We start from the raw sequence: 26,668 nt of genomic DNA, 5'->3' as shown, positions 1-26,668 counted from the left end.
ATATGCCAAAGTATAGGTTACAGGTGAGCTGAGCTAATGATCTCCTCAGTCCCATTGTAACTACTTTGGGACTGAGGTTCCCAGAACCCCCAGGTCAGTCAGTGACCTCTGGCCCTGATCAGCCCTGTCCTTTTTACTCCAATGCACCCTACTACAACTATTATCATTTTCTACTAACACAAAACATACACAGAGTCTAACAACTTATTTCTAAATAAACATAACAACAAATGTATGGTGACTGATTAGATGAAAAGAAACTAAGACACCAAATGTAGGCCATAAATGTGGATTTGAACTTGGTCTGGAAGTAAAAGCTGTAAAAAACATGTTTTGGGGGACAACTGGGGAAATTTGAATATAGATTGAATATTCTGGAAGTATTTTTAAGATTCTTACTATTGTGGTTATGTAGAAAAATATCCTTGTTCTTAGGAGATGCATGCTGAATTACGTACAGGTGAAATGTCATAATGGCAGAGAAAGACAGAGAAAGAAGAAGCAAAAATGGCAAAACGTTTGCAATTTTTCCATCTGGTAGAGGATGGTTGTTATAATATTGTTTCAACTTCCCTATATATAGGGCAAATTTCACAACAAAATGTTGAGTGATAAAAATCCCCCCAAATCTGACTTATTTTGCTCTCCAAAATGTACTTTTAATAACAATTTTTTGAAAACCCCACAACAGTGAAGAGCAGAGGCTGATCTGGATTGTGAGTCTGAAAGCGTCCCGTTGCCATTAGACTCAAGCGGACCTTGTGCAAAATAACTTTTAATAAGTAAAAAGGAGGGATTATATTTGCATATGCACAAGGGTATGCCTGGAGTATCTCTGGAAGGACACGGAAGAAACTTGCAGGTAACACTGGTTGCCTCTACAGAAGGAAACTAAGAGACTGGGGGAGGGTATGGAAAGGAAAATAACTTTTCACTGAACACCTCCAATATAATAGTTTTAAAAAATTCTCCACAAAAGTCAGATTCTTGAACTACTTGTCAGTGTGGTCTGTCATCTATCTTACACTGGCTAAAAATTCACCCAGGCCCGGCGCGGTGACTCACGCCTATAATCCCAGCACTTTGGGAGGCCGAGGCGGGTGGATCACGAGGTCAGGAGATCGAGACCATCCTGGCTAACACGGTGAAACCCCGTCTCCTCTAACAATACAAAAAAATTACCTGGGAGTGGTGGTGGGCCCTTGTAGTCCCAGCTACTCAAGGAGGCTGAGGCAGGAGAGTAGTGTGAACCCTGAAGGTGGAGGTTGCAGTGAGCCGAGATTGCATCACTGTACTCCAGCCTGGGTGACAGAGTGAGACTCCATCTCAAAAAAACAAAAAACTCACTCAGGAGAAAAAGTTCATCTAACTTTTTATTTTCTGGAAGTATATATACAAGCTAACCTATTTTAATGCTTTTAAATATTGAAGTATAATCTAACACTTTTAAAAAGGAGAAATATCCATACTATGTATTTTACAGACATTAGAAAGAATGATGAGGTAGACATATTTATTGGTCTATTGACAAGCAAACCAGTCAAAGGCAAACATGTATGTATAATATAATTTCACTAACTACAAAAAAGAAGTGTGTGCATGTCTATGCATAGGAAGAGTCTTTCCAAACCAAACATGAACAATGGTCACTTACAGAAAGATGTGGGGCGATATGATGGCAGGCAAGTTTCCCTTTTTACTTTATACATATCTATATTTTTTGAACCTTGTTATTAATGAGTGTATACATCTATACTCTAAAAAGAAAACAATTAAAATATCTAAATATAAAATGATTACCTCAAATCCCCACCTCTTGATTATGTGGGATCCCCTTCCCAACCCTGGTTATCCTCTTGTCTTTTAAAGACATTCTTTTTTTTTTTTTTTTTTGAGATACAGTCTTGCTCTGTCCCCCAGGCTGGAGTGCAGTGGCACGATCTAAGCTCCCTGCAATCTCTGCCTCCGGGTTCAAGCAATTTTCCTGCTTCAGTCTGCCAAGTAGCTGGGACCACAGGCCCATGCCACCACACCTGGCTAATTTTTGTATTTTTAGTGGAGACAGGGTTTCACTATGTTGCCAGGCTAGTCTTGAACTCCTGGCCTCAGGTGATCCACCTGCCCTGGCCTCCCAAAGTGTTGGGATTATGGGTGTGAGCCACTGCTCCCAGCCTTAAAGGCATTCTTAAGAAAGGGTTGTATAGAACTCTTTCCTTGTACCTGATTGTAATAATCTGTCCGAAGTTCAGTTCAAAGTTGTTAACTTGAGCAATGAAAATGGCAGCCAAAGCCTCATAGAGGGCAGTCCCATCCATATTAATGGTGGCTCCTACGGGGAGCACGAATCTGGTGACACGCTTGTCCACGCCATTGTTCTCTTCCAGGCACTTGAAGGTGATGGGTAGGGTGGCAGAACTGAGAACAGTGAAACAGGGCACATCAGCTGAGCATCCTGGTAGTTCTGACTGTCTGTGTGTTTGGTCTTTGGGACAGACAGTTCCTTCCTCTCCCATGTTGTAACTTAATGGGAACTGAGTCAGCACTTATATAAATAGGGGAGCGGGTTAAGAACAGTGTGGTCCCCTCACGGGGTCATTTGGCAGCTCTCCTGCTTCTGGGTTCCTCTGTGTGGCATCACTTGTGATCATGCCCCCATCACGACAGCCTGTGCCAAGTCACTCTGCCTCTTTTCCCTCAGGCAGATGTCAATTAAAGAGAGATGAAGTGGGCGGGAAAGGATAGTTGATTTCCAATTCATCCCCGCAAAAGATATGTAGCCAGGCATTCCCCGAATCCCAAATAGGTGTGATTGGCATGAGAAGTGAGAAAGCTGACTCATCATTCCTGGAAGTTTAAAACCCAGAATAAAATGGCTCCTCCTACACCCTACTTGAGGGGCCCTGGTTCAAGGTAACATTTCAGATTCATTTGCCACACATATATACATACCTTGAAGAGGTCCCCAGAGCAGTGATGAGTGCTTGCAACAACCCTCCAATAAAAACCCAAGGGTTTTTCCGTGTTACCAAGAAGTAGAGGAGTGGCAGGACGATGACTGCGTGAATGAATAAGCCAACAATGACAGTCACAGTGTACATGGCAAGCTGCCCCCCAATCACGCCCATGTCTTCCATCTCCACAATCTTCCCAGCAATCAGGAAGAGGATACCCACGGGGGCGTACCTGGGGAGAAGCAACACCAGCACGGTTGGAGTCTGGTTCCCACCAAGCTAGTCCACAGAAATTTCCAAGTGATAAGAAAAAGTGAAAGAGAGTTGACTGCCAAACTTTCCTGCCCAGGATACCATTAGGACTTACAGAAACTGTGGACTTCTTTTTTTTTTCTTTTGTAAATATGAATTTCCCCTGATTCTTGCAGAATCGGGCTTTCCCCTCCCTCAGAATTGCTCTAGGACACAATGTTTTTCTCTTAAACCTGGGAAAAAAGGCAGATACAGAGCTTTTGATACCCACCTCTGTCTTCCTAGACAGCTCTCCTTTCACTACACGGGGGTCACTTTTCTGGTCCTCAGATGCCACTCACTCCCTCTGCCTCCTGCTCCCCTGCTAAGTGTCCTGTACTGCTGGAATCCACTGCACCAACATCCAGACTTTTGGAAGCATTTTCCACATCAGAGCCTAATTACCAAGTTAAAGCAAGAGGCACACGATGGTACGCCAGTGTCTCAGGTTTGCAGTCAGTTCTCTTTTTCAAGGGCTACTTTCATTATTGCCTTTCCATATCTACATACCACTTACAAGATTACTTAGTATTATTCTTCCAATCATCTTTTTTACTTAAGTAAATTTACTTTAAGAGAAAATTTTGTTATAGTGCAAATGAAAATCTAGTACTGCTTGCCATAAATAGATGTCCATAAAGTAAATTCATGATTAAACTTAATAATGTGCATGTATGTACTACCACAATCAGGTTATAGGTGTTCTAATGAAGTCATTGTTTCCCACAGGCTGCTACTGCCATTGTGAGCTTTCCTCCTGCAGACAATGCAAGAAAGAGCAACTGAGACTCAAAATGACTTCTACAAGTTGAAATAACCCAGAGGTTGCTTAAAGACCTCGCTGCCTGGATTTCCCTTCTCTTTGTTTCATATGTGCAGGAAACTACAACCAAACTCACATTACCAAACACAGAGAAGCCAATCACACTTAAGGAGAAGGGTCTCCTGGCAACTATGGAGGACTTGTTTCAAATCGAAAAATATAATGCTTCTTTCAAAAGTCCTTTGAGAACCCAGGCCAGGAAATCATAGGAATACCTGTTTTCAGAAATATAGTAACTGAGCATTGAATGTGCAGGCGAATGTACTGCTAGACAAGCTGCATGTGAGATTCATTCAGGGGCCTTGAATGGGCTTCTTTCATAAAAGAGGTGAAAGGTGGAGGCATTTAATAATATGAAGAGAAATGTCCACTTTCGTTCCTGCCAGGACTTCAAAGGAGCCTTCCAAGTGGGGGCTCCCATGGAGACCACATTCTGATCTGTCTTTGTGCCCAAGTTCATATCCATCTTGTACAAATTCCTGAAAAATAGATTTCTCTGGGCTTTGGTGGCATTAAAGACAAGCGCATTTTTAATCATGTTGGTGAGTGACTGCTTTTCTTAGCAATGGATTCTTTCCTGCTTCAGGTGCCACAGAGGAGCCTGGATTAAAAATAAAGAATGAAAGAGAGGCAACCTCCACAGAAAGCCTAAGTCAATCAAAGGGTTTTCTCCCTGTTGGGTAAAGTTTACTTTCCAAGGTTAATGTTCCTCTTGGGTTTATAGTCTCTTCTTTTGTCTCCTGCTGTCAACTTTATTAAAGCAAATTTTGTCATAAATTGTGACTTGGCATTTTATAATACTTCCTGTGAATCCTTTAGACATTGCAGCAGAACTGCCATTTACAATTCTTTCTTAGGGCTGAAACAGATGAGGAGCCCTCAGTTTTCCTGATGGCCTAAGGGGCCTCTCCGTTTGCTTTTCCCTTTACTGAACACACCGTTCTTCTGGCACTTTGGTGTGTCTTCTTCCTCTGTTCATTCAGGTCTTAACAAAGTATGTCACCTCCTCAGAGGCCTTTCTGCACCATCCAAGGCAAATTTTGTGCCTTCTCCTAGTTACCTGCTATTTTATTTTATTTTTCCACAGCACCTGTGACTAAAGCATATGGTTGATTGAATTGTTTATTGTCTGTCTCCTTTAAAAGAGTGTAAGATCTGGAATATCCTTGTATGTTTTCTTTATTGCTATATCCACAGTGCCTGGCACTATACGCTTAGCACATAGTAGACACTCAATAATTAGGTCTTGAATGAAAAACTAGATAAAAAATGGAGAAACGAGGAATGAGATTCCATCAGCACTGGGGTGAAAGGAGGTGACAGGGTTTGAAAACAAGGAAGTAAACTTATTAGGAGAGGCTTGCAGATAGGTTCAAGGCCTCTAGAGGCCCAGAGGTTCATTGATTTTCCTGTGCTTACCAGAGTGAGATCACTGCAATTGGCCATCCTGACTCGTGGCACCTTCCTCAGTACAGAACACATGTTGATGGCAATCACCATCTCGTATATAACATATACAGAAAATGGAAATACATACCACATTATTACTGCTACCAGTCTCATGATGGCTTCGTTAAGAGAATCAAAGAACTCTCTCAGGGCCTGGCCCTGTTCCTTCATGTTTCCAATCACAAAACCGAAGCACATGGAGAAGACAACTAGACCCAGGGCATTGACTCCATTCACAGATCCTGGAACTGGGACCAGCTCCTCTGTGATTCGGGTAAGAGTCTCCATGGCCTCAGACACGTTGTTTATCACAGCACCCACAAGCGTTTCGTTGGCCTGGATGGGCACTTTAAAGCTTCTCTTCTCATAGTTGGTTTTAAACTTAAAAATAAAAAGCACAATGAGGATTAAAGGTGATTTTTATTTTTTTCTTTATATTTTCCTGTTGTCAAATTTTCTAAAATGATATTTATTACTCTGTATTCAGAGACTAGTGTTATAGAAAGTCTCTTTCTCTCTCTCTTTAATCTGTGGCAACCCCCTACTACTTTCTTAACATAGACAGAAACACATACTGAAATACATACAAATCATGACACACACACACACACACTCACTCAAATATATAACAAATGATAACAGGAAAGAGATATCCACTAAAGATGCTGGACTGAACACATGCATCTGCTTTTGCTTTCTTCTGAAACCCTAATAAAATGACTATAATGGGATTTTTGTTTTAAACCATAAACCCAAATATTCACAATAGTCCTCTTCCCTTCTGTGGGGATCATGCTATGGTATAATAGATAAATCACCTGGTATCCTTTCTCTCATATTCCACAGCTGTGAAACAAGAACAACTGTGCTGTTTCTACCTCACAGTGTTGTTGTGATAATCAAACAGAATGTATGAGAACATCTTGCAAATTTTAAAGTACTGTACTAATTTCTGCTAACGGTGCTCAATGACAAAGCCCTTCAGGGATTAGACCTGTTTAGAGATTTCAGTGGGTATTAAAAATTAAAAATCCCTAAACAACCAGTCTCCAAGCCATTCTTGATGTTATCAATTCTTAAGAATAGGTGCCTGATTAATAGTTGGTGAGGACAACTCACCTTCTCCAAGTCTATAGTGGGATTTCACTTCTAACTCAAGAGATGGTCTTTTTTCCCATCATCTATTCAGTTTCTGCATAGATGCCCCAGTCAGGAGATGCTGGCCACATGAAACAAGTAAGCTCATCCCTCTGTGATTTTAATGAGAGTAGAATTCCTGATCTTGATAGCGATTGTAGGGAAAGCACCAGTAAGAGTAATAATATATGGATGGTGAGTGAATCTAGAATCCAGGGGAAGAAAGTGCTGCTGTATATGAAGTGCTTGGTCATTTCTTTACTAAGGGTTAATGGAAAACTTTCTTATCCACTGGGAAACAACTATTCCCAAACAAAGGCATGGCCAGCTGTCAATACTATGCACACATTCCTGAACAGTAAGTAGCGCTGGTAATTTCAAGCAACAAAAAAATTGGCCCCATTCATCTATTCCAATCGACTCTCAAATTTCTTTATTCCATTGGGTTCTTATGCATTTTGTGGATTGTCCAGGGTAGATTTTCAATCCTGATCAGCCTTTCTTATGCCTCTAACGCATTCCCCTTACACTCTGCAGTATGCACAGAAACTGCAACCTTGTTAGAGTTCTGGTCTAAGCCAACTAGACCTGGAGAGAAAGATTTTCTTTCCCTTCAAAATCCTGTAAATGCAAATCCAAATCAAACACAATCAATCTGCACAAGTCAGCACTTTTTCTATCTGAAAGATCTGGAAATCAACATTTTTGATATCACCCAGGGCCAGCTGACTTACTGGAACGTCAGCCCCATGGTGCTGGAGTTGGCTGGTTGGATTGAAAGGCACTTATTATTTATAGTTATAGTTGTTTTTGAACAAAGAAAGTTAGATTTTGGCCTCAGGCTTATTTATTTGAAAAGAAAGAATTTGGTTTGAATGTTTCAATGTGTGCATGTATTACATATTAAAAATAGTCTTAAAAATTATTACAAGGGAAAAAAAAACAAAGGGAGACTTACATGTGTAAAACACAGTCTTCTACTAGGTTGGGGTTTTGTTTGGTTTGTTTTACAGATCCTAAGCAGAAGCGTTAGGGAATTACAACAGGAGTGAATTGACACTATATGGAGAAATGTATGGGAAGTGTTATTTAACCCAGAGTGTCTGTTTCCCTTTTAATATTTTAGGCAACAAAGTTCTTATATTCAAGTGAGGTTAAAGTGAGCTTTATTGATTTTATCTTCTAATAGTAAAAGGTATTTGTATCCACAACACAGAGCCAAGAGTTGCTTGCATATGAGCTAAAAGGAGCTGGACCTCACTATAGCCTCCAGGTCGGGGTCTCATCACCCTGAATATTCCTTTCTTGGAAGCAGAATGGAGTAGCAGAAAGCAGACAGAATTTGGAGTCAACACAGTGAATCTGAATTCGGAGTCTGCCACTTACTACTTGTGAGAATCTGTGCATGATACATAATTGTCTTGAGTTCATATAGATGAACTGCCCCATCAGTGAAATGAAGACAATAATATTTATTGTATTTATGTGAGGACTAAAAATAATGTTAGTGCTTGGCATATAGCAGGATTTCCATAAGTGATGATGCCATTCCTTTCTGCTTTGGCTCTCCTTTAGAGTCCATTAGGTCCTTGGTAGACTTGAAAAAAAAAAAAAAAACCAGTCCATTGATATTTAAATCAAACCCAGAAATCTGAATAATCTCTCTAATCTTCTTTAAGGCAAGTTATAAATATATTTTATATTGGTGTTTGCTTGGTTGATGGGCTTTTGCCAGCAGGGAGTTGGGGGATAGGAAGCGGGGGGCGGGGGGGTCTTGTGATTAGCCTTCTTAACAATAGCAGACTCAATGAGCTATTTGTATGCAAGACACACAGTGTCTGGCAACTACTAAGCCTTCAATACAAGGTAAGACCATCCCCTCCCAAAAAAATTCCTAGAAAACACTAATGTTTTTAATCTGGTTGACAAGAGAAGTGTTTCTTATAGCAGAGAAATGAGGGGGGAAAGAGGGTCCCACTTGGTTTGGTATAAAAAAGAGGAATTTCAAAGGTGAGTTAATGTCTGTAGAGTGTTTACCTGTTTAAAGCAGGCTTCTACCAGATTTGGAGGGAACATGTTCCTGCAAAGAAAATAATAGTCACTTGCAAAATTTTCCAAGTAATAAGTTTGCTCCTTAAATTCTGTTTCATTGTGTGTAGGGTAAAGATTGCATTGAACCAAGCAACAAATGGAAAAAGAAAAATGTTAGTGGATTTTACGACTTGAAAAGGAATATATGGTCTTCCCTAAGTGTGGCCCATGTAGTTTATATTTTCAGGGGAGTCCAAACTCGACTCATTTATCCTCTTGTCAGCCAATGGGGTTCTTGATTCAGCCATTATCTTATTAAAAACTCTGCTGCTAGGAATAATCAAAGTAAGAATGGAAATGACTTTTATTGTTAGCTTTCTGGCTAACTAACGTATTGTTCAGTAGTGGTCATTTTGGTTATTGTGCCATGTGTCTAGGAACCAAATGTTTTGAACCAAAAGCCATGGTCAGCCTATGGAATTTTGTTCTCCAAAAGTCTCCCAAAGGCATTCTGGGGAACGGGGGTTTGGCACTGAATTGCTAAAGCTTCTGCAGCTCTTTGGTAGCCAATGGAGAGATGACCTGCAAAATTTGAACTTGAAGCCCATGTGGCAGGATTTGTTACTTCTTCAGAGACTGTGTCAAAGCAGTGTTTATGTTTGTAGGCGGTAGAGTGAGGGACAACACTCTGGCTGGGAAGTCTGTCATCAGCTGTGTGACCCTGGCCAAGTCATGGCACCCATTTATATCTCAGTTGACTTATCTCTTAAAGAGGAGATTGGATTAAACTATCATTAGGGCTCCAAGATGAAAGACTGTGGGAGAAGGAGACATGACCCGGCAGTTATCTCAAGCTCAAGATTCCAGCAGTTGCATGTTACCAAAGTTATATTTTAATATTATAAACGTTTGTCCCTTTCTTCCTACTAGACCATCCTGTTTTCTTTTCCTTCTTATCTATCTATGGGGTTGTTGCTATCAACCTTGATAGAAATGTGCATTCAGAAGATTCCAGGATACATGCTCAAACCAAGTGATTGATTGTGAGCAGGATACATTTGTCACTGGAGCAAGGCAGGGCAGAAACACAGTCTTCTGATGGATCAATCAGACTGGGGATGATGAGATTCCAATTCTTCAAACAAGGAGTAAAAATTATAGGGAAAGAAAATGTAATATAATAAAATACTTCTAATCTAAATGATCTGAGGGTAAAGTTCATGAAGAAATAGTGAAAAGCCTTAATTAATTGTATGAACTAAATAAAAACATAGCTATTGAATGTCAGCTTGGCATGGAGTAATGTTACAGGGTGGCTTGATACATGCAGATCATTGTGATTAACTCCCTGAAAAAGGACTTTGAAGAAGAGGCCCCTTGGGCAGTGTTTACATACATAGAGATGGTAGAAAGTCACCCAAGGTTGGAATTGAGAGGTGCTGCTGAAGGTACCCTCTGCTCCCCAAACCTCTCTTGACTTTACCTGCCACAGCCCCATTCCTTGAGATGCAATGGAGGAATTTCCTTCAGATGATCAATGGGGAATGGGCCTTTTACACAGGTATCTAGAATTGACAACCCAGTCACTCTGCAGGTAAGTTAGCTGAAAAGCTGGGAGGATATAGCTAGTCTTTGGGAAAACAGGCTGGGAGGGACTAAACGGTGGGGGAATGCTAAGCAGATGGCGGATCTAGAGCCTATTATGAGATAGCTTTCCTTTGTCCTTCTAGATTCACTCTCCATTCTGTCTGTGCCCTGGGAGCCTGGCCTCTGTGGACCACAACACATGGGTTCTCTTGCCCTCTGGCTTCCTACTCCTATTGGGTTTGTCTAGTGACATGCACTAACAGATCACAGGGCAGAGGGAGTCTATATTCTCCTAGAGCTCTCTTTGACAGATTTGGTGGCAGCTTCCTTCCTCTATTTAGGGTTCCTGAGGCCCTTCCCTCCCGAGGCTATAGCTCTTTCTGGGTTCCATAACACCTCCTTTCTTTTGCTCCTTCATAGCTAAGGGTGGTAACAAAATAGTTTCTTACTGTTAGTGCTTTGGGGCCTCACCATCCTTGGTAGGTTCCTTTAAGGCTGCCTGCACCTTGGCAAACCTTCTTCAAGGTTCCTTTTGAGTATGTGGTATGCTTCCTGCCAGGACCTGACTGAGCAAGGGCAGGTGTGTAGGGGAGAGGAAGCAGGAAGGTGCCAGGATTGAATTTTGACTTACTTCACAGTTCTACATAAGGCTGACTCTATTACCAAGTCTGCTTCAAGTAGTAGATAAAACTCATCTGTAATCAATGTATGGTTTGTATGTAAAACAACGCTAAAGAAACCATCCTTTATTCTTTTATTACAGACCTGCCAAATTCTTTCTCCACAAATATTATGAAAGGAAAACCTTGGGACAGGTTTGGCAAGATGATCTCTAAAGTCCCTCTGGAACCAGATTGTGTATAATGCGTTGTGCATGGTGGGCAATGATACTGATCACAAGTTCTAAATCAGAAGGGTCCAAAGAATAAGGCATAGTTGAATAAAAACTAGCCTTAAAGAACAGTACTTAAGAAAAATAGGTTAAGAATTATTAAAATTCCAAGGTGAGCTGCATAGTTGAGAGAGCTCAGTGACCAGATTCTGAATCCTAAAGGCAAGGTTCTCAAAATTCATATCTTCTCCTTGCTCTTTTCGCCTCTCTCATACAAGATCAGAAAATGGATCCTTCCTTCAATTTCTATAAGAAAGAAGTAAAGATATATGACCTTCATTTCAAGCCTGGCAAGGCTGGTTCAGTCAGACACCCCTTCCAGGGTTTGATTAGCTTCCCAGTAAGAGGATCTGGATGGTGAAAATACACCCCAAAGGACGGGCTTGCAAGGACATACCTGATCAAGTCCAGGAAGGCATCTGCAGCTGTCACTTGTACAATTTTGCCTTCTCTGTGCATGTTTTCCTTTGTGCCCTTCCCAGGATGGATGATGATGACAATGATTATGCCAATCACCACAGCAATGATGGTGGTAGTCATATAATAGACTACAGCTCGCATTCCCATCTTCCCTGATGCCTTACTATCTAGGGCCGCCATTCCTGGTGGAGGCAAACAGAAGATTTTCAGGAAGTCAGTCCAGGGAATTCTGCAGTGGAAGACAATGGGAACAGCATTTCCTTTATACTCCCCTACCCTCATCCCACCCAGCAATGGGATTTCGTACATATTGTGAGAACCTGGACCCAAATTTTACAAGGTGAAGGAAAAAGGCTGAGGCTAGAATGGTGAGGCATCAGCGGTGTCAGTGAACATGCAGTCACTCATTTTCTGCCCCAGGAGTTGATTTCACATGGCCAAACCAATACTGTTCTCTAATGGTCCGAAAGTGCATCAGATTCTTTCCTAGGTTACCACTAGTTGGGGAAGCTACGAGTGTGAGTAGTGTGTGTGTGAGTGTGCCTGTGTGCATGTGTGTGTAAAGAAATACTTAAAACATTTTTCTGGCAGGATAATCTAAGTTTACTTCAAGTTCAAGCACTGTGGTGATTCACACACAGATTAACTGCCGTTAAATTCTTTCAAAGGAATTATTTTATATATGTATTTGGGAGTCTTTTTTTTAATGTTTTAATGTACAATGTAAGCTATTATTCTGATCACCCACTGATCTATCTTCAATTTGCATTTAAAGTAGACATTGGGTTATAAGGTTCTCAAATAGTTTCTCTGCTATTTCATCTCATCCAATCAAAAAATTTTAAAAAATTATCGTGGCACAGTTCTCATTCTTGTACCCTGTCTTCTTCTACTTTGTCCCACAGGTCTGAGATGCCTCATCTCATGCTAAACATCCCTCTTTCCCTCATTTTCAGGACATCTTCAAAGTCTGCCTCAGGCAAGGTGTCATCCTAGAGAAAAAAGGAGGCATGACTTTTAAGGTTTTCCTAATGGCTGTAGCTAATGGAACACAGTTTGATGCATTTTCGACTGAGAAACTATTGGAAAAGACACAAAACTCTCAAAAGATTAAATTATCTATATTAATATGAGCTCTTCCGTTTTATTAGCTGTATCTTCACTTTTCTTCATTCTTTATCCTCCCCAATCCCACTAAAATCCAATTATAGTGTAATCCAATTACAGTTAATTGAGTTTTTTAAAAACAATTTAAAATGGTGTTTCCACAAATGTATTAAAAGGTTATACTGTATTTCAATAATGAGTATCAGATTCTAATGGTGGTTTAATATTTAGCTAGTGGCCCTGTTCACACAAACATATGTACAGGTTGTGCAAACTCTAAATATTTGCATATTTAGAAAGTAAAGTACTGATAAAAATGGTGTCTACAATTGCCAGATAACTGGTTGGGTTTGCTCAAAAATCTTAATATAAAGGTAATTAGCTTAAGTGGAAATTGAAGCCATGACCTTCATTTTATAATTTCATTTGTATTTGAAACGTATCACTTATAATTTTCATTATAAGCCCTTAGTATTTCATATGTTCTTATTTTGAACAACCTGTAATACAGATTAAAAAGCAATTAAGTAACAGTCTAAAGGATTTAACACGAAGTGGAATGGAGTGGGAACTTGAACTCGGGTCTTACGTAACTAGGTTCAGTGCACTTTCTGCCTCTGAGAAAACCAACCGTAGCTCCCACAGATAAGGAGGCCAGCTTTGGCTTTGATGCCATGCACTTAGCCTCTTTTATCCTGGGCCACTTTCTCGAAACCAGGGGCTAAGTATTCATTTGTTAGGATGGCACCACTTCAACACTTCAACTATGTTAAAAATGGGCTAATCTGTTCCCAACCGAAGTATCCCATCCCCCTGCAGTTTCATTCTCAGGTCTGAATCACATCTGAAAATATCTTGGCTTGGCTGTGCTCAAAATGATTTCTCTCAGAAGGGGCCCACTCTCTTTCCCATGAGTGCCTGAACTTGTCACCACCAAAGCCTGCAATTCTTCCGGCTCTCTCCCTGTGGAACCGGCGAGTGGTGTAAGCACAATACGCCGGATATCTCTGGGTACCAGGGAGTACCAGGCGGCAGTATTTTCTTCCTCCGAGATGCTTTTTTCCCTCTCGCGTTCTATTTTGTGGTGCTGTTCCGTTCTCAGGCCAACTCTTCTCTGACGCTCCTGCCCACTATTCTCGACCTACAGCTATTCGGAGAGAGTGCTAAGTGGTCAAGGCAGAGCACTGGAAACCAAAGTGGCAAACAAAGGATGAGGCTTATATGTCCTTTCTCACACCATGGGGAGAGGTATAGGGAAAGTTATCCCAGTACCCACAGCTACAGGGCTGTTGACTCTAGAAAATAAAGTTTATAGGTTTTTAAAACATGTTTAAAGTAAAAACCTATATGAAAGCATTTTCTTCATACTTTCTAATTCTAAATAGCTAAAGACAACCATCAAGGCATTTTTTTCCCAAAAGGCACAGAAGGAGAATCAATCATCAAATGAGAGGCCTCCCTCACCTCTACATATTGGCCCTTATCCTTTGAAAGATAATAAAAACAACAGCTGCTATTGTTTTAGCCAAGAAAGGTAAGGGAAGTATATTCATTAATCACATCTCCATGTAGGTCCTTCCCTTAAAGGAGGATCGAAGTCCCACACAGAGTTACTTGACCACCTCTACCACCTCTGTTCCAGGTACCCTGGCTTGTAAAACGAATGAGACCACCAGGAACAAGGTGGTACACTGTCATCAGGGAACAGCAGGACTGATGTGTACAATCTGTTCACACACAATGGCCTTAATACTGGTGGCATCAGGAAAATGGAGGAAGAACTCTAGAAGATAAAACCCCAAATGAGCAGGGCATCACTTTCCCCACCCTCACCTAAACTCTGTGACCATTTCCTTTACCCAACCTCAAGAAATATGAGAGACTAACCTTTACACCAGAGACTAACCAGAGATGTCAGAGTGTCTGGAGCGAGGTTAAAGTACTAAATCACTTTGTAGAACGGGGCGCTTGGCAGGAACTGCCCTAAATGTTTGGGAAGGAGGAAGTTTACATTGAGCCTTATCACTTTAAAGTATATGGGAAAAAAGAGCACTGGGGTGATGGGGAGATAGAAAGTTACTTTGGTATGTACGTAATTGTGGGAGTGTGTTACGACAGTCATGCATTCATCTAAACACGTATTTGAGAAACACATTCCAGAGCAAGTGGTAAAGATAATGATCTTAACTAGCTTCTTTTTCTTCATTTGATCTGGGCTTAGCTAAACTAGCCCAATTCAAGACATCATGACATCTTTAATACGAAAACAACCTGCCTACAGAACCAAGATCCCCCTGAAATCCAAAGAAATACTATATTGTACTATTGTTAAAGTACCGTCATGGCTCTTTCACTTGCAATGACACATTTGTGTGTGTGCTTTGTACATTTCGAGTTAACTTTTATCTGGTCCAAAGACTCACTCACTAAGTCCTATCTTTGATTGATGATAACAGTCATTTAATTCCATGACAATTGTATGATGCAGATATTGTTGATATTATATTATAGGTGAATAAACAAGAGACCAGAGAAGTTAAATAACTTGCCCAGCGTTGCACAGCTAATAAATGGCAGTGGCGGGATTTGAACCCACATTTCCAAGAGAGTATTCTTACTGCTGTACCTCTCTTTCTATGGACAAGCCAGGAGTCACCCATGTTTCATTTGCTTGTTATCCATGCTGACTTTCTCTAACTTTCTTGCATTTTAGTTAATTGCTAAGATGAGCCACTTGGCTTGAGGATAATTCTATGGAGGAATATAATTGTGAAAAATCTCTGTCCAATTACTCAACATTCCCTAAACCTACTTTAAGATCAAGGTGATTAACACTGGCCACAAGAAGGACGAGCTAGACAGCTGATAATATCCGTGCAAATTCTTCACCATTCCTAGAAAAACAGCCCAGAGCATGCTTAATGGAGGGTGGAGACCCGTGCATATTTGCTGGCTGCTGTGAGCACTTGAGTCTTATTTTCTTTTCTACAAATCTACCCATAAATAACCACTTATCAAGCAAGCAATCATTTCTCCAAACCTACTTCTGTTCAACAATGAGTTAAGCTTCAGAAGGAGACGGAATAAGATGCTTTCTAGAAAGCAAAAGATTAAAACTTTGCTTCAAACACCTGAGTATTTTAGGCAGTAGTCACATGGAAGAGAGAGGAAAGGAAGAGAGTTTCTTGAGCAAATGGGTAATTATAAAGATAGTCTTTTGGCAATTGGTTTGTCGCAACAAATATGCACCAAATTCATGGGATTTTAGGGGCAGAGAGGGAATGTTTCATAAATGTTTATGTGGTACTCTGTAAGACTGTATTGTAAATTAGATCTGTTTTGGTATAATAATTAATATGACTTCTTGGATAAATAAAATACATATTCAATCAAGTATTAAAAGACAACATAAAATGTGTCAAGTTCCCAAGTTTCCATCATTGGCATGATTTTATTCTCCCGTCTGCTGAAAATCTATGACTTGGACATTAACATGTACCAGTGTACTTCCCCCAACAATTCCCGTCTCCGGTTTTGAAACACGAAATCTAGAGAAGCAGTCTTCTGTTTTGAATTGTCTTCCCACTTATCCCCATGATGTTTCATTGTTCTTCCAGGGCCACTGGACCAGGTCCAGGAGGAACAGAAAAGAGTGACGGCAACTGCTGATTCAAGAAAATTGTTCTGTTTCAGTTTTTATTTTATTTTGGATGTACTCCTTCTCCACAATGAGTTTCTCAAACATGCATCTAATGAAAGCCTCCTGTTCTCAACCCTCCTAGAATTTCAAGATGCGCAAACTTACAAGGAAAGCAAGGATGAGCACTAATATGTACTTATTCATGTGAATACAAGATTTTTTTAAATAAGAAAATCAAACTCTAAAAATACAATATACTTCATAATTACAGGTTGAAAAATGGGCCCCTGTGTCCTAGGCAGCTGCCCACTGCTGGGGCCAGGGTACACTGCCATCCTAGGAAGAGAATGAGGAGAAGGGTGAAAAAACTCACTCAGGAAAGGCAGTGAGGGGTGGTGAGGGAGCACAAAGAAAGTCACTTCAAATCTCTCTCTAGCCAGAACTATATTGTTTTTCTGCACAAAAATATTTTCTTGTGGCCCCTTTATAGACTAGCTTGTAAAAACACTGCAAAGTGCTACGATTCGAAGGGTTCTGGAACTGAAGACAAATCTTTAAAAGTTAGATACCAAATTGTTAGTAAAGAATGATTATGTCACAATTTTGCATCGCAGATAGTAAGCCGGTGATAACCTTAGAATGTAATCTAAAAGACACAGTGGCACAGTGGTTAAGAGTTCAGACTCTGACATTAGAATACCTGGATTCTACTTTTGGCTCTGGTACCATGTGGCTTCTCCAAGCCTCAGTTTCCTCCTCTGTAGAATGTGAAAAATAGAAGCTCCCTCATAGGGTTTTCACTGGCATTAAAGGGGCTTCCATATAGAAAGCACTTAAAGTAGTGTTCAGCACATGGTAAGCATTCAACAAATGTTAGGTGTTATTATTACTCATTAAACAGGTACATAATAAACAAACTGCTCACAAAGCATTATTTCATCTCTAAGACTTATTTCTGATGTAGAAAATAAACTACAATACCTACATTGCAAGATTAGAGAAAACATACTTACAGGGTACAAAGTATGTCCTTGATAAAGGACAGTTTTGTTTATTCTATGTCTCCTGCTGCCAGAATTTTAGTGCCAAGAGAGCAGGACCATCTGTTTTATTCATTGCAGTGGCCTCAGTGCCTAGCATAGTGTCTGCACAGAGAGGGGCTCAATGATCATTTTTTTGAATAACCAGCCATTCTTCTTAGTGTTTTTGTTGCTATGCTGGATAAAGGCCACAAGCTTTTTTTTTTTTTTTTTTTTTTTCTAACACTTAGATTGGGTTACTATATGAATTACAAATTCTAAAGTTGCTTTTGTTTAAAACACTCTTTAATTCTGACTCACTAATTTTGGTTGATCTTACCCCAATTAATCCAAAATAATGAGGTTCATTCTGTCTGGAACAATAAAAGACAAACCTTGTGGGGAAAGAGTGTCAATGCAAACCCAGCGTCACCCGGAGTTTCATTTCCAGAGCTGGGAATGAGTTCCCGGCAAGGTGGCCCTAAGCTGCTCAGGAAGCCCAGGGGGCTGGAAAACTTCCACTTATTACTCACCACCATGGAATGGGCACCCTATTGCTTTCCCTTCCTTTGCCTTCTCTCTGGTACTCCTATATTATTTTCCCTCTTTTGCTAGCATATTTCCTTCTTGCAGATGGGCCTATAGAAGTAACTGCTATAGCTCTATCTGTCCATATGTTAACAGGTGAATGAGTGAATAAATGAAAACAGAAATACAGAGAAGGGAATGAAAGAATGGCCTGTGGTCTAAATGTGTGCCTTCATGAAGTCAATTTAGTAGGTCATAACTAGTATTTTCATCAATTAATCAAAGAGAATAGAAAATATCACAGTAGGTCACATGTGGTAAAGGTAAGTATTATTTTGTGAGAATGTTTTTCAGCTCCTTGTGTGTATGTGTGTGAGTGCCAGATTGCAATACAAAATATATTTATTATTGTAGTTTCCGGTAAAAAATAAAAAAAAGTTTGCAAACACTGGCATAAGCCCCCATTTGGCTAATAGTAGAGGCTTTAAAAAGGAACCATGGGCCGGGCATGGTGGCTCACACCTGTGATCCCAGCACTTTGGGAGGCTGAGTGGTGTGGATCACCTGAGGTCAGGAGTTCGAGACCAGCTTGGCCAACATAGTGAAACCCTGTCTCTACTAAAAACACAAAATTAGTTAGGTGTGGTGGTGCACGCCTGTAATCTTGGCTACTCGGGAGTCTGAGGCAGGAGAATCCCTTGAACCTGGGAGGCAGAGGTTGCAGTGAGCTGAGATCATGCCATTGCACTCCAGCCTGGGCAAAAAAGAGTGAAACTCCGTCTGAAAACAACAACAACAACAAAAGGGAACCATGAACTATGTATTGTCTTCCCTTCCTACCATCTTTGCTTCCTATGATCTTGGACTGCCCACCATACCCAAGAACTTGCTTCATCTCACGAGTGGAGACCACAGAATGAGGATACTGATCTCTGGTATTGGGTCATTTCGCCTGAACAGAAGTTTTATGGACATCGTAACAAGGGAATACATTTTAGAAAGGTTCACTTTATGGAATTTTGAGCAAAGAAGGCAATTTACTTTTATCGGTGATTCTTGGTGAAGAGAATGAAACCACCTCCATGAAGAGTGGAGAACTATTTTGCAGAATTCACAGTCACAAGCATTGTCACATGGGTTTTCACCCTGGTCAAAGGTTCCTTCTCATTATGGCTGTTTATAATATCACAAATGACATTTTATTAGCCTATAACATGGCTTAGCCTTATAAGGTTACATTGCATGAAAACACCAAGTGTTCCTTACAGATTTGCCACGTGTGATGGCACATAATTTATCAGGGAAACTGATTTTTAAATTTGACCCTTAAAACTTGTCAACACGTCTTTTTCTTCGAGCTCTAGTGTTCCTTAAGAAAATGAAGTGCAGGGCCGGGCGTGGTGACTCACCCCTGTAATCCCAGCACTTTGGGAGGCTGAGGCAGGTGGATCACCTGAGGTCGGGAGTTCGGGACCAGCCTGGCCAACATGGGGAAACCTGGCTCTACTAAAAATACAAAAAAAAAAAAAAAAAAAAAAAAAAAAGCCGGGCGTGGTGGCGTATGCCTGTAATCCCAGCTACCCGAGAGGCTGAGGCAGGAGAATTGCTCGAACCTGGGAGACGGAGGTTGCAGGGAGCAGAGATCGTGCCACTGCACTCCAGCCTGGGGGACAGAGCGAGATTCCGTCTTAAAAAACAAAATCAAAAACAACAAAGAAAAAGAAATGCAGAAAAGGAAAAGAGAAACATTCTCTTTTGAAAGATTAAGTGGAAAAAAATCAGTGGCGAAGACAATGTTATTAGTGGCAGAAAAAGTCAAATAAATCACTGTATCCTCGGTCTGATAGGACTAAGCAGACAATCCCTTTTCTCTGGCTACAGTCGTGCTTTGAGGATGAACTTTAATTCGGAAGCAATGAGAGGAAACTGAGGCACAACTTCCACCACTGCTGCTTCTAACATCAAAGAACTTCCAGCGCCCTTTGGCTTAACCTTCGGGATGAAGACTGCCTCTCCGGGGTAGGCAGCCCGTGGCGGCCTCTGAGTGGTCAAGCTTTATTTCTTTCTACGCTGGTCTTGACCATTCAGTTGACTCTCATGACAGCTTAACACAGCCCTGCGATCTTTCCAGTAATGTGGTTTGCCAGAGAGCCCACCGCAGGGACTTCCTCTCCTTCTCAGCAAGGTCGCCGGAAACTCTCAGAAGGCGCAGCCCTGAAATTCACTTCTCAGAGGCCACAGCTGCCGGCGCGAGCCCCGCTGCGAGGTGATTTGGATACCCATTTACCCTTCACATGAGCCCATCCTTCGCTCACAGTATTGGAATGTGCCGCACAATATGCTTTTTTGAAGAGGAACCAGAGAGTAATTCATCTTCTTTATGTGTGCTAAGCAGAGCAAGAGGGAGAGGCGAGCGGGACCCACCATGGGCCGGGGAGTCGTGATTAGTAACAGCTGACAGCCTCAGACCAAGACCCTTTCTTTGGCTACCTCATTGTAACAGCCGAGCACAAAGGAATGACTGTCCTCTTGCCAAGATTTAGAAACCCAGGACCACAGAAAATAGCGGCAAAAAGCAAAGTGTGTGTTGGGCAGTGGGGGCAACAGGCTGACGAAAGCCACCCTTGGATCTACCTGTAAAGCCTGGGTTTGGAAAGAAACCTCTATCACGTGGAAAGCCCTGTCTCCCCGTGATGCCCGTTCACCAGCAGCACCAGGAGCGCTGATGGTGGCGGGAAAAGTAGGTGAATTCACGCACAGTAAGAGCCTGGGGAGAGCAGCAAATTGCTTTGGTTTAATGAGAGGAAGTTCTTTGAGGGCCAGAGCCCCAGCCTGTCTCCCTTTTTATCCCAAAAGAATCATGATTTACAACTGACCACTGGATGAGTAGCTTGCAGTTTCCACAAAAGCCGTCTTTTCTTTGGATTGTGTTTCTTGTTAGGGAAAAGACCTTCCCGCATGACTGTCTTGGGAAGATGATCGAGATAGCACGTTTCCTAGCTGGCAGAATGCTAAATGGGGCTGAATTCCACAACCAGGCTTGACCTGTCCAAAATTAACCAAAGGACTTCTCAAGTTGACTGCAGAGCATGTCAGACTCAAGGGGTGCCCTTTCTTCCCATGGAAGGCCTGTCCCTCACAGAAGAAAAGGAATTGAAATGAAAGCCTCATAGAAGTTGAAAGCAATATATGAATGTTAAAGATCAATGCAATCTGGCCCTGCTTTGCCAAAGAACAGCCGAAGCAGGAGTGTGACTCCAGGCCCAGCCATGAGGCTGGGAAGCAGCAGATTCTTGTGGCCAAAAGGGCCACACGAACCTGTGCTCATCCACACTCTGCAAAGATTCTGGAACCAGAATCCAAACTTAGCACTCTGAAATGGATTGAGGTTAAGTTTGTTGCTTGAAACTGAAATTAAGATTTTTCAAACAGATGTATTTCTTTAAAGAAAAAAAGCAAGTAGGGAATAAAACATGTTCGCTTTGTCTATTTTCTATTTTCTTTTTCTTTGAGATGGAGTCTCTCTCTGTTGCCCAGGCTGGAGTGGTGTGATCTCAGCTGACTGCAACCTCTGCCTCCCAGGTTCAGGTGATTCTCCTGCCTCAGCCTCCCAAGTAGCTGGGATTACAGTTGCCCACCACCATGCTTGGCTAATTTTTGTATTTTTAGTAGAGACGGGGTTTCGCCACGTTGGCCAGTCTGGTCTCGCACTCCTGACCTCAGGTGATCGGCCCTCCTGGACCTCCCAAAGTGCTGAGATTACAGGCGTGAGCCACCACTTTCTCTATTTTTAAAATTAAATCCAGCAATGTGAATCTTATCTACTATGTAAGAAAATACATTTTAAAAATTCAGGTCCACACTTTGGCCATAAAGAGAGTGGGCAAAATGAAATCTTTGGTGATAGAGCTGGGGCTGAGGAGAGGAGAAAGGGAAGATTGTGGAGACAGAGTTGAGAGAATGACAAGAGGAGAAAGAGAAAAGAGAAAACATAGAGAAAGGACGGGAGACGAGAAAGCAAAGGAAGATGGGATGGAGAAAAGTTAAGAAGGGGCTTTTATTTCAGTCAGCATATTTCTTGGGCTGTGGCCAACTGCACCCCCTTTGAGTTGATTAGTTTTCTCAGCATTTGAAAGCTCATCGGTTGCTCTTATCTAAAAGAATAGTTCCTACAAAGGAATAGTCTCACCTAGGGAGTGGGAGATTATTGTCTCAGCTACCAGAGTCAAACAATAAAGCAATGTCACTACATAGAGTGAAAACACTGTTGTAGTAAACTCTAGAATTGGTCATCTTCCCTCGTTTCTGGTTACCATTGTAAGAGAACATTCTTCCCTTGAAACAGGAAAAGCTACATTTTTGCCCCCAGGCCCAAGGGCAGCAATGGAATTGAATAATTGCTGATATATTCCACAAGTAGTGGCACAACACTTTTATAGCTTTCTTCCTTCTCTAGGAGGGAGTTGTTTCTGCACATTCTACTTTAGTTTTGTAATACCTATGCATGTAGTTTCTTCTCAGCTTCATATTCCGATTTTTTTTTTTTTTTAATCAAGGGGTATTTAGGAATCCCAAAAATTATGCAAGAAAACTGTGGACAGTCCCTTATAGCAAACTTCACTTATCCTGAATAGATTTCAGGGGTCTAGGAAGGCGTATAGAGAAAGGATGTGGAAGTAACATTTGGTCGACCTGAGTTGCATGAGACGGGTTGGTAAAATAATTGTTTAATCTGGAATTTAGGAATAGAGTGAGTCATGAAGACACAGTCACCAGGGTTTGGAACAAACACAATTGGTGGATAGATACATTTGAGTAAAATATAGTCACACTAAATGATTTAAAAAGACAGTGAGTGATAGAACTGGGGACATTGTTGTTAAAAAGAAGTATGGAATAGAATACCTATACATAAGGTAAAGATAAGTCAGATACAAAACCATTATTTTTAAATGAAGGATTCAAAGGACTATGGCTCATCACAAATAATGGAATGAGTTGGTAAGGTAGTTAAGTGACATTCAGGATAACGTGCTTCTTTTAAAAGTGACTATTAATTACTCCTACAATTAAAATTTTTTTACTTATTCCTGTACTCTTTCAACATTTATTAAGGACCTTCTTGATACTCTGGCAAAGGACATAAACATTAAGCCTTTGATATATTTTTTACAGTCAATAGAACTTAAAAAAAAATTGTGAAACTGGCCTAAACAAATAAAACACATCAAATTATCCAGCAGAGTGATTTGGAATGGAATCGGAGGAAAACGGAAATGTGTTGGTAGGAATTGGAAGGAAATGGTTGTCATCAGCGTGAACCCCAGGGCTGCTTGGCTTGAATCCTGGCTTTCCCACTTATTAGCTTGTGACTGGTCAAGGTATGTAACCCTTCACTCTCTTGGCAAATGGATGTTTTTGAGAATTCAATAAGTTAACATATGTGATGCCTTAAAAATATGTGGCATGTGATGACAGTGATGTTTTTATTTTTGTTTTTAAAAAAGTATTTTTAGCTCTGAAAACCATACTAAACACCACTGTAAACCATAAGAACTCAGTCAAATTAGAGCCTACTGCCAGGCACTGTGCTGAGTGCTTCACCTCCTTTACCCTCCTAACAACCCTTCAAGGTGGGGGCTAACAATGGTCACTCTGCATTTATGGATTAGGAAACAGGGAGGTTAAGTCCCTCACTCAGGATCACACAGCTAATAAGTGGCATTGCTGGCATCTGAAGTCTCTCCAACTACAGAGCCCACTGTTTGATCACTATGCTTGCTGTCTTGGAGATTTTCTATAAAACAAATTCTTCTTCACACTAGACTGGTGTCAATCATTGATTTGCATTTGATCTACTCAATGTGGAATTGTGACAGTATCTCCTTAAAATCATGTTTGAAAGGAAGCCATATATCACAGTAAAAAAAAAAAAAAAAAAAAAAAAGGGTAAGTTGTAAAGTGCCACAGTCATGGTGAGTGGCTACTGTCACAGCCCTGGGACCTGCACTGGAGTTAGTTTGACATCTCTCATTGAACTGGAGAGTCATAACATGGTGGCTTTATTCAGAAAATGACATACTAATGGATGTCTGAAGTCAAAGAAGAAAGAAAAAAACCTCAACCATGGATAATCACACATTGCAATGGCCATGGGTAATCCCTAGAATGCCCAGGCCACTTGGTGAAGCTGCAGCATTCCTTCCCCAACTCTATTTAGAGTGTCAGTTACCAAACTTTCTCTGAGTCCCACCACAATGGTCCTCACAATCTTCTACGGTAAATCTTCACCATTGGGCAGCTTTGATTAAACAAACAAACAAACAACAACAAAAAAACTGCTTAGAAATCTAAAATCTCATTCCTTTTAACCCTTTCCCTTTGAGATACACTTTTGTTTCTGGAGGAACCCAAAACAAGTCTGATATATGTTTACCAGGGGACTTTGGTCTTCTTTTCTATAGACTCAATATGCATCATTTCTCCAATTGATCCTCATGTGTCATTATTTCCAGATGCTCACCAACCTGTAATGCCTCCCACTGCCTACCGGTTAACGTCCTCACACTCTGGCCCAAATCTTTTTTAAGCTTCATTTCCTACGCAGGTCTACCCTATTCTGCCAGGCAACCCAGACTTCTCAGTATTCCCTAGACATGCCTTGGGTTTTCCTGTCTCTGTCTCTTTGCTCTTAAGGCTTCCTCTGCTCTCGTCCTCATTTCCTGTGGAAATCTGACCACTAGCCCAGCCCCTGAATTCCCACAACACTTTCTTTATGCTTCTTGGTTTCATGGGGTGCTTTGTTTTATAGTCATGCATGTACCTGTCTGGCTCTCTATTTAAATTTTCAACTCCTTGGGCCTAGAGACTGGCAATGTCTCTTTGTATCTTTATTGCCTGCCCTGGTTAGCACATTGCCTGCCCAAAACAGGAGTCTAATAATGTATCTTGGATTGCATTCAACACCCTCTTAGTAGCTACTCTGGTTTGTCAAAGTCTCTCCTGAAGGTGCACAGAATGAAACAGATTACTCCCGATGCAGTGTGGTCAGTGCAGAGTACAGTGACTATTAGTATTTCTACTGAGGAAGCACACAGCTATATTCATTCTTTTTTAGCCACCACTTCCTACTGTTGGTTCACATTAAGCCTTTAGTCACATGAACTGCTGCCAAGCTCAGTTGCTCCCCATCCTGTAATTGCGCAATTGCCTTTTGAATCTAAAAGCAGAAATGTACACTTATTCCTTGCTCAACTTCATCTTGTTGGTTTCCATCCAGCATTGCAGCCTATTGAAGTCATTCTGAATCATGATCGCAGGCATATGTAGTGGAAGCCATCCTTTTTGGGCTTATGTCATATGAAAACACTATGTAGATGCCTTCTATGTTGTTTAGTCATTGATTAAAGTATGGAACAGGACAGGGTTTTTTTGAGAAGTACACAAATGTGCTTCACCAGGTGTCTTTGCAGGTTGACGTGGAGCCTTAAACACTCATTAAGTCTAGATATTCAGCCAGATTCAAAGACACTTCATGATTTTTATCAGGTCCTATTTTATTACCAAAGGTATTAGGGAAGATTCAGAATTTTTCAGAATAACCAAAACACAATGTTTCAGGAATTCCACAGCCAAAAAGTGATTATAGAAAGGGAGCACTTTTTAAACAAAAAAGATTCCCTATAGCACATGAAGCTATTACAAGATGTTTTGTGAGAACCCTGTTAGCCTGAGTTTGTAACTTTAGGAATTACTCTCTTTTCCTAAAAGAATCAGTAGTATCAATCTAGAGAAGAATAAGCTAATAAATATCCTTCCCTACTAGATAGGAATGTCATATCATTTGGGCAGAGATGTAAATGCATCAAGGATTAATACAAACAGAAGTTATTCATATGCAAAAGAAATGATAGCATAATTATTTTAGGCTTCAGAAAAGTTAATTGGATAATTCATTAGCAAAAATTTCTGGTTGTGCTACAATGATTATTAAAAAGTCCATTATTTTAAAGTATATGCCTTTAGTTCATCTTCACTTTTATTCCTTCTGGAATAACATATCAGTGATTTTCCAGGTCACAGCCCTTCAAGTATAGTAATACATGATGGTTTACATTGATTACTATATGCCCAGTGACTAACACTGCAGGAACTCAATATAGCTTTGTTGAATGAATGATGAATGACAAATTCTGCAAATTCAGCAGGTGAAAATAATAAAGCAACTATACTCAACATACAAATCAATGACATATTTTTGTAAAGTACTATAGCAAGAGTTCATCACCGCAACTAGGGCTGGAATGCAAATGTACAAATAGTAGCTCCTCTTCTCAAGGAGTTCTTTTGTTGTGTAGACAAGTCAGATTCTCACCAAGCAATTAGACAAGTCATAGTCTCACCAGGTAATACATCGACCACACATAATGTAAAGGGCTAAGTACATGAGTACAGAAAAATTATGAAAAATATTTAGCTTATGTGGAGAAAAGACTTAAGGCAACAAATGTACCTTAACATTATAAACTGATCCAGTACTAATCTACAGGTCACATACCACATCAGGGGTTACATGGCTCTAGAGAGAGGGGGCTTTAGTGACACGTAGATTTGAGTTTGAATTCAAGCTCAGCCACTTGCTAGCAGGGAGACCCTGAGACATTATGCAACCTCTCTGAGACGCAGTTTCTTGATCTGTAAATGGGAATAATAACGATGACCTTGCAGAAGGAATAACAAGTACATTTGTTCAATAACCAGCATACTTTTGTACCCAGTGGTTGCTAGCAGTTA

General features: G+C 40.8%; 1 protein-coding gene across 1 annotated transcript in view; it reads right to left on the bottom strand.

Moving 5' to 3' along the window:
- Positions 1 to 26,668, bottom strand: part of SLC1A3 (solute carrier family 1 member 3) — an 83,710-nt gene that overhangs the window by 5,801 nt on the left and 51,241 nt on the right. Inside the window, exons 4-8 of the mRNA XM_050794513.1 lie at positions 11,559 to 11,763; positions 8,689 to 8,731; positions 5,603 to 5,895; positions 2,950 to 3,183; positions 2,221 to 2,415 (exon numbers count right to left, since the gene is read on the bottom strand). Coding sequence (XP_050650470.1) covers positions 2,221 to 2,415; positions 2,950 to 3,183; positions 5,603 to 5,895; positions 8,689 to 8,731; positions 11,559 to 11,763 — 970 coding nt within the window. The remainder of the gene's footprint in view (positions 1 to 2,220; positions 2,416 to 2,949; positions 3,184 to 5,602; positions 5,896 to 8,688; positions 8,732 to 11,558; positions 11,764 to 26,668) is intronic.

This window comes from Macaca thibetana, chromosome 6, assembly GCF_024542745.1.
Source record: "Macaca thibetana thibetana isolate TM-01 chromosome 6, ASM2454274v1, whole genome shotgun sequence".
NCBI classification, from domain to species: Eukaryota; Metazoa; Chordata; class Mammalia; order Primates; family Cercopithecidae; genus Macaca; species Macaca thibetana.
The sequence above is the reverse complement of the archived record's forward strand: the minus strand, read 5'-3'. Positions and strand labels throughout refer to the sequence as shown.